This window comes from Molothrus ater, chromosome 5, assembly GCF_012460135.2.
Source record: "Molothrus ater isolate BHLD 08-10-18 breed brown headed cowbird chromosome 5, BPBGC_Mater_1.1, whole genome shotgun sequence".
Lineage (NCBI taxonomy): Eukaryota > Metazoa > Chordata > Aves > Passeriformes > Icteridae > Molothrus > Molothrus ater.
Genome location: NC_050482.2, coordinates 71,378,459 through 71,391,195, shown reverse-complemented (window position 1 = coordinate 71,391,195; position 12,737 = coordinate 71,378,459). Strand labels below are relative to the sequence as shown.

General features: G+C 39.0%; 1 protein-coding gene across 3 annotated transcripts in view; it reads left to right on the top strand.

The window, feature by feature from the left end:
* LOC118698408 (solute carrier organic anion transporter family member 1A2-like) overlaps positions 1-12,227 on the top strand; it is a 31,882-nt gene extending 19,655 nt beyond the window's left edge. For all 3 annotated transcript variants that reach the window (XM_054514975.1, XM_036401661.2, XM_036401662.2), the window contains 12 exons: positions 126-258; positions 1,165-1,271; positions 2,159-2,305; positions 2,611-2,709; positions 3,140-3,373; positions 5,768-5,932; positions 6,827-7,022; positions 7,831-7,996; positions 8,615-8,799; positions 9,353-9,417; positions 10,521-10,638; positions 11,507-12,227. In XM_054514975.1, coding sequence (XP_054370950.1) covers positions 126-258; positions 1,165-1,271; positions 2,159-2,305; positions 2,611-2,709; positions 3,140-3,373; positions 5,768-5,932; positions 6,827-7,022; positions 7,831-7,996; positions 8,615-8,799; positions 9,353-9,417; positions 10,521-10,638; positions 11,507-11,666 — 1,775 coding nt within the window. In that variant the 3' untranslated portion in view covers positions 11,667-12,227. The remainder of the gene's footprint in view (positions 1-125; positions 259-1,164; positions 1,272-2,158; positions 2,306-2,610; positions 2,710-3,139; positions 3,374-5,767; positions 5,933-6,826; positions 7,023-7,830; positions 7,997-8,614; positions 8,800-9,352; positions 9,418-10,520; positions 10,639-11,506) is intronic.
* Positions 12,228-12,737: the final 510 nt, after the last annotated feature.

Genomic DNA, 12,737 nt, shown 5'->3' with positions numbered 1-12,737 from the left:
AGTTCCCTGTCTAGTGACACTTTTTAAAGACAAAAAAAGAAACAGAAGCTCACAAGACATGCTCAGGTTTGTAACTATTATGGGATGCCTTGGTTTGCAGATGGTGACCCAGGTTCTCTTTGCAGGTAACTTGCTGCTGATAGCATTTGTGAGTTACTTTGGAGCAAAGCTTCACAGACCCAGAATAATTGCTTTGGGCTGCACAGTTCTGTCCTTTGGATGTCTTTTGATATCACTTCCTCATTTTCTGTTTGGGAGGTGAGTGTTGTGCTTAACTCACAGCAGCTTCTGTGGTCCTTGCTGGCATTAACCCTTTCATCCTTCCACTGAGGGTGCTGCTTGTGAGGAGAGATATTGCTAAGCATGGATTCAGTCTGATCATTGCAGATTCTTAGGGTTTGCTCATGAGATGGCTCTAAAAGTCAGTCACCACCTCCTGAGGAGAGTCACCCTTCTGCTGGGCACCTGCCTTTGCCTTCATCCTTTTGCTCCCCCTTGCATGGCTCTCCCAGGTAACAGCTGTGATGCTGTCCCTTTACACTACTAGCTCTTATCTGCTTGGATGGGCAATAGAAATTGTGATTTTTAAAGATCTCTTGGTCTGGAACCTGGATGAGAGATCATACCTGGTCACTGTGTTGGCAAGAATGAAATTAAGTATTATCAATCATCACAACCTGACACAACAAAATGACCCTGTTATGTAAATCTTTTTTAACCTGAATGATGCAGAGTGAAAATTGGGTCTCTGTCTTCTCCACACTTCTAGGAATTTATTCAGAGAAAGACACCTACCATAGGATAAGAAATAGATGTTTCTCAAGCTATTTTCACTGCCAAATTGATTTCTATGTCCACAGTGCAGATATGTTGTCTACCTGTTCTGACTAAAAGAATAGCTAAAAGCAAATTTAGTACTGACCATAATGATCGTTCAGCTCCTTTGAAATGATTTTTTGCTTCGCTTAAAAAAAAAAAAAAGTAAGCTTGTGTAGGCTTTAATCAGCAAGGTGCTTCTTGATGCTTCAATCTTGTGTCCAGTGTGGAATGGCTCTGGCTACCTACTCTTATAGGTAGCTCCATGACTCCAGCACAGACAAATGAGATGGTTCTTATGAATATCTTCTTGACCTGTACTTGCTTTCTTTCCTTTCTTCCCAACAGGTATCACATTGAAAGCAGCATTTCACAAAGGGAAAATGCTTCAGTGATGCCTCTGTGCCTTGTTAATCACAACTTGTCCTCTTTGCCTACAGAGGAACCATCAACAGGTAGGACTTTTCCTATGTCTGTTAATGGTTTTTTCTATGTCTATAGTGTCTAAATAAATGGATTTTTGTTTTTATTAGCAATCACTTGTTTATTAAATAATGGTGATTGTTTATTAAATAATTTTCCTCTAAATGATGTACAGCCACTGAATATGCACATAGAACCCAAAAATCCTCATGCCTGTGACTATACTTGGGTAAGGTGATTGTTTATTAAATAATTTTCATCTAAGTGATGTACAGGCACATACATCCCAAAGACCCTCATGCTTGTGAATATGCTTGGGTAAGAAGATTGTTTCTTTATTAAATAATTTTCAATTAAATGATGTACAGCCACTCAATATGTACATAGACCCCAAAATCCTCATGTCTTTGGATATACTTGGGTAAGATGATTGTTTCTTTATTGGTTTATGGACAAGCAAGGCTGTGATATTAATATATCTGAGTCCATTTCCTGTGCGAAGGGAAAACTGGACTGAATGTGACCCCATATGCATGTGGATTGCTTCACCTGTGTTTGGTGGCAGCAATTTATAATTAAACCAGGAGATCTGGGTTTCATCGGTGGTCAGACACCCAGAAAGGCAGCAGCTGCTGCTAACAAAGCTGGTTTTTATTGGTTAATGAATTTGCACTGAGAAATCTCAGCATGAAAAAGGGGGAGAGAGCAGAGGAATCTGAAGCCGACTATGGGATGAAGAAATCCCAGTTCAAGGAGAAAAAGGAAGTAAAAAAGTATTGTGACCAGTTATTCATCTTTTCTTTTTATAGGACAGGCTTACCCACCAAAGCTTAAGCTATTGGTGAATTCTTTGTCTCTAGATTTTCATTAATAGTCGGGACTAAAACATTCATTCTTATTTTTTTTGTTTTATCCACAGAATGTGAACAGGAGCCTGGGTCCCTGCTGTGGATTTTTGTGATGGTTGGAAACATTGTGAGAGGAATGGGTGAAACTCCCATCATGCCTTTGGGAATTTCCTATTTGGAGGATTTTGCCAAAACAGAGAATTCACCTTTCTACCTGGGTAAATCCACCCTGTTGTGGTAATTCCCCTTCTCCAAACACACAGACAAACAAAAGCAAAATAAAGGATTATTGTGATGCCCTTCAGCCCAATAAAGGAATGCAGAAAATTAATGATTGCCTTATCAAAACAATAGTATTTTAGAACTTGTAATTTAACCAGAGAGAAACCTGTTGGAATTTTTCAGGCCATTTTTAGGTGCAACTGCTTTTCCAGTAGAGCTGTCCTAGCCATATGTAACAAATCCAAGAAGATAATTGTGACTGGGTTCTAATTTAGAATGTTTTCTCTTTTTCCCACTCTAGCATGTCTACATACAGCGACTGTAATTGGCCCCTTCCTTGGTTTGCTGTTGGCTTCATTCTGTGCAGAGCTGTTTGTTGACATTGGATCAGTAGGTGCAGGTAATGGGTGAACATATAAACCTTATTTTTAAGTCTGTAGTTGGTGAATTTTTCAGAGCTAAAAGATGTTTTCTTGCTAATATGGGTTAATCCCACCTGAGTTCATTGGTGTTTATTTTAGAATGGAAGATCTGTGTATAATATTCAGTTTATAGATACATAAATCAATCTGCTTACAAATTATTTGATGAAAAATTGTGTCATCTGGCTTAACAGAGGAAAGGACTGGAATTAACTTGATACAAGCCACTGAAATTTGCCAGAAAATTAGCAACATTAGAAAAGAAAACTGGAGCATATGCTCCCTCATGAGCCTCATTTTAAGAATCATTAAAATGCTTTTATGTCAGAGGTGACTGGGAAAGCCCAAAATGACAGCAAAGAATGTTTCTGAAGTGATCAAGAGGTCTGTTTTTGTGCTTTATTCCAGATGAGATAACTATAGCAGCCACTGATGCCCGCTGGGTTGGAGCCTGGTGGCTGGGCATTTTGATCTGTGCACTGCTCAATCTCCTGGTGGCAATTCCATTCTGGTTCTTGCCCAAGTCCCTTGTGAAGGAAGGTGAAACCAATGAACCTGAGGAGACAAGTGAAAAAACTGCAACACCATTGCAAGAAAATGAAAAGAATGAAACCAAACAGACCATGTATGAAATTGCTAAAGGCAAGTTGTATTGCATTTTATTCCCTTCTAACTTTAGTCCTAAGGTGTGAACTCTGTGTACTTTGTAATTAAAGGTGGGTCCAAGATATGCAGTGCCTGCTCTGTTTTGATGTCTGTGTAGTTCAAGGGATTTGTGCAGGATTTTAGAATGGCTCCTTGCAGAGGAAGAAAGCTGATTTCCTAGATCTGGGATCTGGATCCTTCCTTTTCCCCTCCTGCAATTCTGGTGTATGTAGATCTCTTCTTCCCAAGAGAGGGCTGAAGCTCTGAAATCTGGGTAGGAATATTACAGCTCAGTGAGCTGGGCATGAGGTGCAGATATTGATTGTTTGTACCCCACATTCACTGGGCAGAAAAGCAGAAGCCCAACAAAAATCTTGTGCATTTCTTGAGTCCAGCTGAAATCCCTAAAAGGGAATTGACAGGTGCTTAAGTGTCTCATAAACATTTAATTACTGCTCAACAAAGATGTATTCCACTCACAATTATTCACCTGGCAACTTTCACATCTGGGGTCTTTCAAATCTATGTTCTTGTAGGAGCATGTTTTTTTCCTTCCTTATTTAAAGGAAAAAAATCCTTCCTACATTTCCTGGTTGGAAATGTAAGTGAATAAACTATGTCAAAGGCTATGATCTTCAGAGCAGCCTGTCCTGCTCAGGGCCCTCTGACAGGACCTCAGAAATTTTCAGCAAGTAAATTCCAAGTGGCAGCTCCCTCTCTGTGCTGTTTCCAGCTGGGTCCTGCAGATTCACCACACCCAGAGTGAATCCTTAGGTCTTGGCTGATATTGCAGCTTCATCTTGATAAACAGAGCATCTCTTTCTGCTGTCACCTAGCCTAAAATGAACTAATGAATAAAATACTGTTCTGCCAGCTCAGGTGTGGCTCTTTAGTGCTCCTAGGGTTATAGAATGTGCTCTTTGTTGACAAAGTGACAAAACTATCTTTTGTCTCCTTAAAAAAGAAATAAGTCTAGAAGTTTATCTTCTTAATTAAGTAAAAAAGGCATCTCATAGGACTTAGAAGACTTCACTTCAAACTTAAAGATAGCTAATTGGATAAGAGCTAAAAAGTCTTGCTAAAGCAATTTACCAAGGGCAGAAGGGCCTCTTGCACCTAGATCAGTTTTCTCTCTAAAGAGTTTGTTATTTTGCCTTTCATTAAAACTTTTCTGTTTCCAACACTAACACAGAAGCCATCCTGCTGATTTTATGCCTTCTAAGGTAGCTGAGCTATCTTGGGTGTGAAATAGATCTCCAAGAGCTTATGAGACCTGGCTCAAGGAAACTTCTATTTCACAGGGTCTCTTCAGAGCTGATGTTTTCATGGTCATTCCCTGCCTGTGTTGGTGGCAATGTTCACTGTCCCTGAATATCCTGAATGTAGAAGTTTTTCATTCCACAGGATAGTTGTGGTTGCAAGGGACTTGTGAAGGTCACCTTGTCCAACCCCTGTTCAACCAGGACATATTCAGACAACTTTTTAAGGGATTTCAAGTCAAAACCTGACATTTTTATATTTAAAAATAACCTAAAATAAAATTAATTTAAGGACAATAAAATTTCCTTAAGAAGCTTTGATTAAAAATGTCACTGCATCTGTAAATAATGCAGCTTGACTAATTTTTGAAAGATTTGCATACAGATCTACTTCTAGTAAGGTACTTGCTTAGCTCTGGAAGATATACACCCATCCTAAGTGGTGCCCACTTTCAGTCAGGCCCAGTCATTGTTTTGTAGATGCTTAAATTTATCTGCAGAGTTTCTTAACAATAGCTCAGCACATTGATTAACAGAGAACATTAGACAAAGGGGAACTGTGGGGCTTTTTTAACGGTTCAAATCCTGACTTAATGGGCATTACTCAGAGGAAAGACCTGTGTAAATCAGTTTCTCAGATGCTTACTTGGCTGAAAACTGGCTAATGCAGATTTTGGGAGGATGGTGGGAATAACTGTGCTCACAGGTCTCTTCAGGCCTCTTCTGCCTCAGCAGCAAACCCCCAAACCAGAGTTCAGCTCTCTGGGGCAGCTTGTCACAGCTCTTTTTTTGCACCCCTGTGGATGCCAGCTGCAGGACAGAGGTTTTGCTGAGTGCTCTGGGGCATGAGATGAGAGAAAAGTGAGGGAAGATGGGGCAGTAGCTGCTGCTGCTACTGTGATTTATTATTTTTAAATAAGGAACAGCTGCACTGGTGTGCATGTGCGTGTGTGAGAGTATCTTTGGGTAGAGGGGACCCTGGGCTAAGCGAGGAATCTTTGGCCTGTGGTGTCTCGCAAAGCACAAGGTTTATCCCAATCCAGCTCAGGATCATTTTTGTTCCCCTCTTTCCCCCACAGACATGCTGTTTTCATAAAGCATCACACTAACTCATGGCATTATTTCCTTGCAGATTTCATCCCATTCCTCAAGGCTCTGTTCCACAACCCTGTGTATATGTTATTTATATGCATAACTGTGCTACAGTTCAGTGCCTTTGATGGCATGATATCCTTCATGCCCAAGTATCTGGAACAGCAGTTTGGGAAATCTGCATCAGATGCCATCTTTTTGATTGGTATGTTTGCATTTTGCTTTGTTCTATCAATTAGTGATGTCTCTATTCAAATTATCTATATTTTCACATATATACATATGTTCATGTGTATTTATATATACATACTAAGGTTAAATGCTTCTACAGGTGAGGGATATCACATTACAAAGCATATCTAAATGACAATACATTTTCTGCTAAATATCTAATTTTTTGTGCACAATTTTCTATTCTAATTCCCATCTTTTGAATTGGCTCAGAAAATTCAGCTGATATGAAACTAAGCCATGTGATGCTTGTGTAAAACCACTTCCAACGTGTCTTTCAGTCAAAATTTGCTTCTTTTAAGCATCAATCATCAAAGAATGATGTGAGAGCACATTCAGTAATCTCATCTCAAAACTGAAAGCCTGTTCCTCCTTTCTGTCATGCTTAGAGTGCACAGACATTTCTGTTGAGTTTCTCAGCTGGAGAGACTGGATTGAAACCATATAATTTTTTTCCTTTTTTTTTTCTTTTTTTTTTTGTTTGCTTGTTTTTGTTTTTTGGGGTGGTTTTTTGTTTGTTTGTTTTGGTTGGGTTTTTTTGTTGTTGTTTTTGTTTTTGAGTTGGACCTAGAGTACAACTCTAGATTGCCATTTTCTGATTGGTAATTTTAGCCCTACCATGTAGCTCACTCCCCAAGCAGTTCTCACCTGCTGTTGACTTTGGCAGAGGTTTTGGCTGTGAAAGGAAATTAGCAGAGACCCATTTCTGATTGTAGTTAAATTATTCAGGCCCAGGCACTCTTTGAGTCTTTGCCAAACACAACCTTCCCTCACAGCAGCTATATAGCTCCCTCTCTAGCTGCCCTGTAGTAGAGTAGCTTTGATGGTCTCCTTTATTTTAACATGGAAGTTTCACTTGTTTAACTAGGTGTTTACAACTTGCCAGTTCTATGCGTTGGGTATTTTTCTGGAGGCTTGTTCATGAAGAAATTCAAGATAAATATCTATCAGGCTGCGAGCATAGCATTTTGGGTATCTTTACTGGAATACCTTCTCTACTTTGCTGCCTATTGGACTGTCTGTGATACCTCACCAGTTGCTGGTCTAACAGTTTCCTATCAAGGGTATGTTCTTTGGGACTCAGCAGGACTTCAGTCTTAAGACACCAGGATGATTTTTCATGTCAAGTATCAGCCAGGAGCTCCACTGCAGTTCCCTGTTTTAAATTCTCAAGGCTTTTTGCTTGCATTAGACATTAAGTCTGTCATGCCTGTTTCAAACAACAAAAGTGTATTAAAAAAGATATCCATGTCAAGACTCATGCAATTGCATGTCCATAGTAATTCTTTCACTAATACAATTAGTGAAATAATTTAACTGCAGGTGAAAATAAAAATTTTTGCTCAAATCAGGCTTATGTGAGTGCAATTTCAGAATAAGAGAGGAAAAAATTCCCTTCTTGATCTTACACTGGTTTACTAGAATTTGATTACTATCAAGTTATCAGAGGATGTTTTATCTGCAGTTTCTTGATTTGAAACCTGCCATTGATCATTGGGAATCACAGAATGGTTTGGGTTGGAAGGGATCTTAAAGAGCCTCTATCTCCAACCTCCCTGCCCCATGGCAGGGACACTTTCCACTAGGCCAGGTTGTGCTTTGTGTCTGTAAAATGGACATGGACAACTAAGAACATACAGGCCATAGATGAGAAAAAAGCTGTGGGGTATTCATACCTAATTTACAATATTAATGTAATACAATACAATTTAGGGTCCTATAGAAAGATAAAAAGGCATGATTCAGGGCAGGAGCATGTAGGATTGGGTCCTGATTCAACACTTGAGCTAGAATAGAATCTTAAGCATTTCACAGGGTTACTGTGGGTATCTCATTACTGAAATATTTATTAATCTCCTAAATGTGTTTCAGAATAGAGCAGGTCTCATATGCAGAAAATACTCTCCTGGCTGGCTGCAACGTGGATTGTGATTGCCCACTTAAAATCTGGGACCCAGTTTGTGGGAGCAATGGAATCACTTATGTATCACCTTGTCTTGCTGGGTGTAAATCCTCGAGAGGAACTGGAAGGAGTTTGGTAAAGCATACATTTTATTGTATTGTAACTATGAAATAAAATAGGTGGCAAATATTTATACCAATATAGGGTGGCGGATCATGTACATCATTCATGTACATTTAATATATATTAATATATTTTTACCTTATACCTTATAGATTCATGTACATTGAATATATAAGGTAAAAGATTTAAACAAATTCATTGAGTAGCACCATAAATTTCAAACTGTATAGGAAAATTGGTTTAAGTTTAAATTAAAAAATATAATGAAGGAGAATTCTTCTCTATTAAGAACTAAAGTAATATAAAATGCTTAACAAGGAGTGAAAAATTATTCTGAAGGTGCTGCAAAGTCGAAACCTGAGTGCCCAAGAACATTTTAGCCAAAATGAAAGTCTATAGCATAGACTTAATAATCTCTTTTGCCCTGTAGATTTAAACAGGTAACGAGGCATTATAGAATTTTATTCCCAAAGACTGGGGATGGCTGGACCTATGCCTGGCAGCCTGGGAGGGACGCTCAGTGCAGTGCTGCTCATGAGTAACAGGTTTGAGAGCAGGAGACAGTGATATGGGTTTGCCTTCAGAGTGTGAGTTTGGACAATCTGTGTGATCAAAATATTCTTTTGATAGGTATTTGAAAACTGCACCTGTGTTGCAGCCTCAGGGTTTTCATCTCAAAACATCTCTGCAACTCTGGGCCACTGTGATGGACATGAAAGCTGTGACAAGATGCTCCATTATTTTTTAATCCTGACATTAGTCTGCAGCTTCATTTTTTCCTTAGCAGCCATGCCTGGATACATGGTCTTAATAAGGTACAGTAAAATTTCCTTGTCTTATGAAATGTACCAGACTTTTTATTGTGAGGTTTTAATTCTCCAGGGAATTAAAAGGTGTTTAGTTTGCATATGGAAGGAGAAAGAGCAGAGAAATATGGTATCATTTCTCTTAAGGTTCAGTGTCATGTCACCTTTATAATCTGATGCAGCTTCTCCACATAAAGCTTCAGATTTATCCTGAATGAATGCAGGAGCCCTGAGTCAGGGCACTGGGATATTGAGTGGTGTGTGATACCTGTGAGTTTATCAATCATTTTAATCAAATCATAATTTATGATGTTGATTTAGGCACAACTACCCTGCACTTTGTGTTGGCCCTGGTACCATACCCTGACAGTAGCTTTTCCTTTTGTGATTTGGCAGTCCTGGATAAGGAACTTTTCAGCAAACATCATCTAATGAGCGTAATGAGCTCATTATTAGAGTGGTTTGGGCCTAATGTGATGAAGAACTTGATTTTAAAAAAAGTTTAAACATCTCTTATTAATGTCACCTCTATGATTAAGTGTAAAATGCAATTATCATCCAGGTCTCTAAAGCCTGAAGAGAAGTCATTTGGAGTGGGTATCCATGGGCTGGCTTCAAGAGTATTTGGTAAGAAAATATCTCACACACTTCAGAAGAGCAGTTAGGGCTGACCTAGAGCTAGAGAAGGATCCCATCAGGGCTATGGGCATGACACAGCAGTCATTGCTTCTGTGGAGTCCCTTTGATCAGGAAGCATTTAGGATTTTTTTTTTTTTATAGCTCTCAGAGCATGGCAAAGTAGAACTGCTTGCAGTTTGCAATTTTTTTAATGGATAATAGGCTGGTATCTTGGTTTAACCCCAGTCAGGATCTAAGTACCGTGCATCCACTTATTCTCCTCCCACATGGAATAGGGGGGAGTGCTGGAAAAAAGGTAGAGCATGCAGGTGAAGTAAAGAATAGTTTAGAATGAAAGAAAGTAAAATATAGTAATAATAATAGGAAAAATAGAGAGAGGAATAAAACAAAAGAAAGAAAAGTGATACAGAATAAAATTGTTTGTGATCTGTTGACCAATACCCATCGCACTCCCAAGCAGCAGTCCGTCCCTCCCTGCCACTTCTCTCCACTCTGTGTACTAAACATGACACTGCAGGTTGTAGAATTTCCCTTTGGTGAGTTTGGGCCATGCTCCCTCCCTGGTTTCCCTTGCAGCTCCTCACAAACAGAGCATGAGACACAGAGAACTCCTTGATGTCAGCCCTCCTTAGCAGCAACCAAAACATTGGTGTGTTCTCAACATTATTCTAATATTAAATCCAAACCACAGCACTGTACCAGCTGCTAAGAAGAAAATTAACTGTATTAACTGTATATTGCAGAAAGCAGGACCCAGGACTACATCTGCTGCTCACTGGAAAACCATTTGGCATTCCTTCACTCTTATAGTTTATGTTTATTGAAGGCAGCATTGCCTCACAGATGAGAGAAAATCTTGAGTTCTGAATAGGAAGCACTGTCCATGCTGCTGCATGTGGATGTTTTTTAACAGGCAGCAGGGAAGAAAATCTTTGGCTGAGGGTAGGAAGAAGAGGGAGCACAAGATAGAGAATGAGGCTATGAGCTGCAAGAGGACAGGACAGATGGAGTGGGTGACAAACAGCTTAGGCTCTGTGGTGGATCTGATAACCAGAAGGAAATCACAGAAATTTTGCTCATATTCTTTTTAGCTGGAATTCCATCTCCCATTTATTTTGGAGCTTTGATAGACACCACTTGCTTGAAGTGGGGTAGCATGACTTGTGGTGGAGAAGGAGCATGTAGGATGTATGATGTTGTCACATACAGGTATGTTTTCTACTTTATTTTAATTTCTCCTTCTTATTCTATTATTGCATGCATAGAGAGGTAATTTTATGGACTTTAAGTCTCCCTAGCAGACAAACTGCTCCTGTGTTAGAGATATGACACAATTTTCTTTGGCATTGGCTTTATTTGCAAAGTGCAACCTTTTACACAGACATTGGAAAAACCTTTGAACAGAAATGTTCTGGTGCCAGAATATTCACGAATAACCTCTCATGAGAACAAGCTTGGAAAACTCTGAATTATGAGAAAAATACTGAAAAGCACTTAGCTTATGTGGGAAAAAGGTTCAATGGGTGACGGCAATATCTTTGAACAGGAAATGGTTGAAACAGTACTTGAATTTCAAAAAGAAGAATTTTATGGAAAAGATACAGCTACTTAAGTTGGAAATTGGCCCAGAATACTGCACTTCATGTTTTTATAGTCCTTCAAGGACTGATGTGCAATTTTTAAAGAAAAATCTTGTTGAACTTATGGCCTCATACTAATTCCTTGTAATACTGTGTTGAGGTTGGTTTGTAAGGATATTCTTATGAATAATTAGAAATTTTAACAAGGCAGTCTGAGCCCTTTCAGGACTCTCTCTTTTCCCTATGGATAAAACCATAGGAGTACCAGGTGCCTGACTTCACTGGCTAAATCATTTGCCTGAAATTGGGATAGGTAAAAGGCCATTTTACCTTTTCATATTCTCACATTCTCACATTCTCATCTTCTGTGAGACCCAAAAGCACCAGGGCACAAGCTTTAGAGTGGCTTTGTAACCTTCACAAAGCAATGTTTGCTGAATAGTTTTGGCCTTTCTTTACAAATGCATATATTTAATGAAACTTATAATTTATTTCAGGTGGCTCTATCTCGGCCTGCCAGCAGTGTTACGTGGAGTGTCCTACATCCCAAGCACACTTGTTCTCCTCATTTTAAAGAAGAAACTGAAATCTGAAAAGCCAGTCTTATTAAATGAACCAATAGAAATGCAGGATAAAGGACAAGAAGCAGTGAAATAGCATTTCACAGAAGGACATGTTGGGAAAAAACCATTGCAGTGTAAATATTGGATATATCCTTGTGAAAAATTTTTTACTTTAAGTAAGGAACACTTGGACAGAGATGAATAGAATTACACATAGTTGTATTCTACTTACATTATAAAAGTATCAGTTTATAAACACAAGGTATGGGAAAATATGTTTGGTGCAAAAGAATAAGGACTAGAAATAAGAAAACTTGTGAAATGCTGGGTTTGAGTTGTCTGAGCAAAGGGCCCTGGAGCAGCAACATATGTGTTCAGCCCTGTTTCACTGAAAATAGGGAGAATTTTGTATTTGACTCCAAGTGATGCCAGATTTCATCTAGGAATTCTCACATGGTTTCTGTCAGAGTGTCACTGACTGTGGACAGCATTTGTGGCTTCTTTGGGCCCCAGTTTTCCATAAATTTATTTAATGATATTATTAGTCCTTTCAGGCAGGGATTATTTGTTATTCTGCGTAGTATAGGTGGTCAATATATTGGTTTATGATATGGTCTGGGTGTTGTTGTAATAACAATAAATTTTAAAAAATACATTTTTAAAAAGTGCTGTGTTATGGTGATGTTTTAAGATTTGCACAGATCATTGACAAGGAAAAGTCATCAGGAATGATTACTCCAGTTACCTGCTGCCCTGGGATGTCTGAAATAGCTAAGGAAATAAAACCCTAAATGTCTCAGGTAACAAAAATGAAAGAAAACCCTGCTGATATGAGTCATACAAGGTGTCTCTGTGGTTTGATGCATCCATGTTTAGCATCTAATTTGGCACTGCCTCATGTTTGGTCCCAGTGCAGAGCACCCTTAGGTCTGTCTTCCAGTTCCCATGCAATAACTTCTTGAGGCTTTTTATTACAGGTCCTGGTTATTTTATTTTATTTATCTTATTACAGGTCCTGGTTATCCTACTGCATAAGGCATGGAGGGAGTTTGTGGAACTACCACAGACCTGCAAATATTTCCTACTAATTTATTCTATATGGCACAAACCTGCTCCCATTTAAAACACCTGGGACCTTCTGCAGTCACCAAGAAATGGGAAGGAT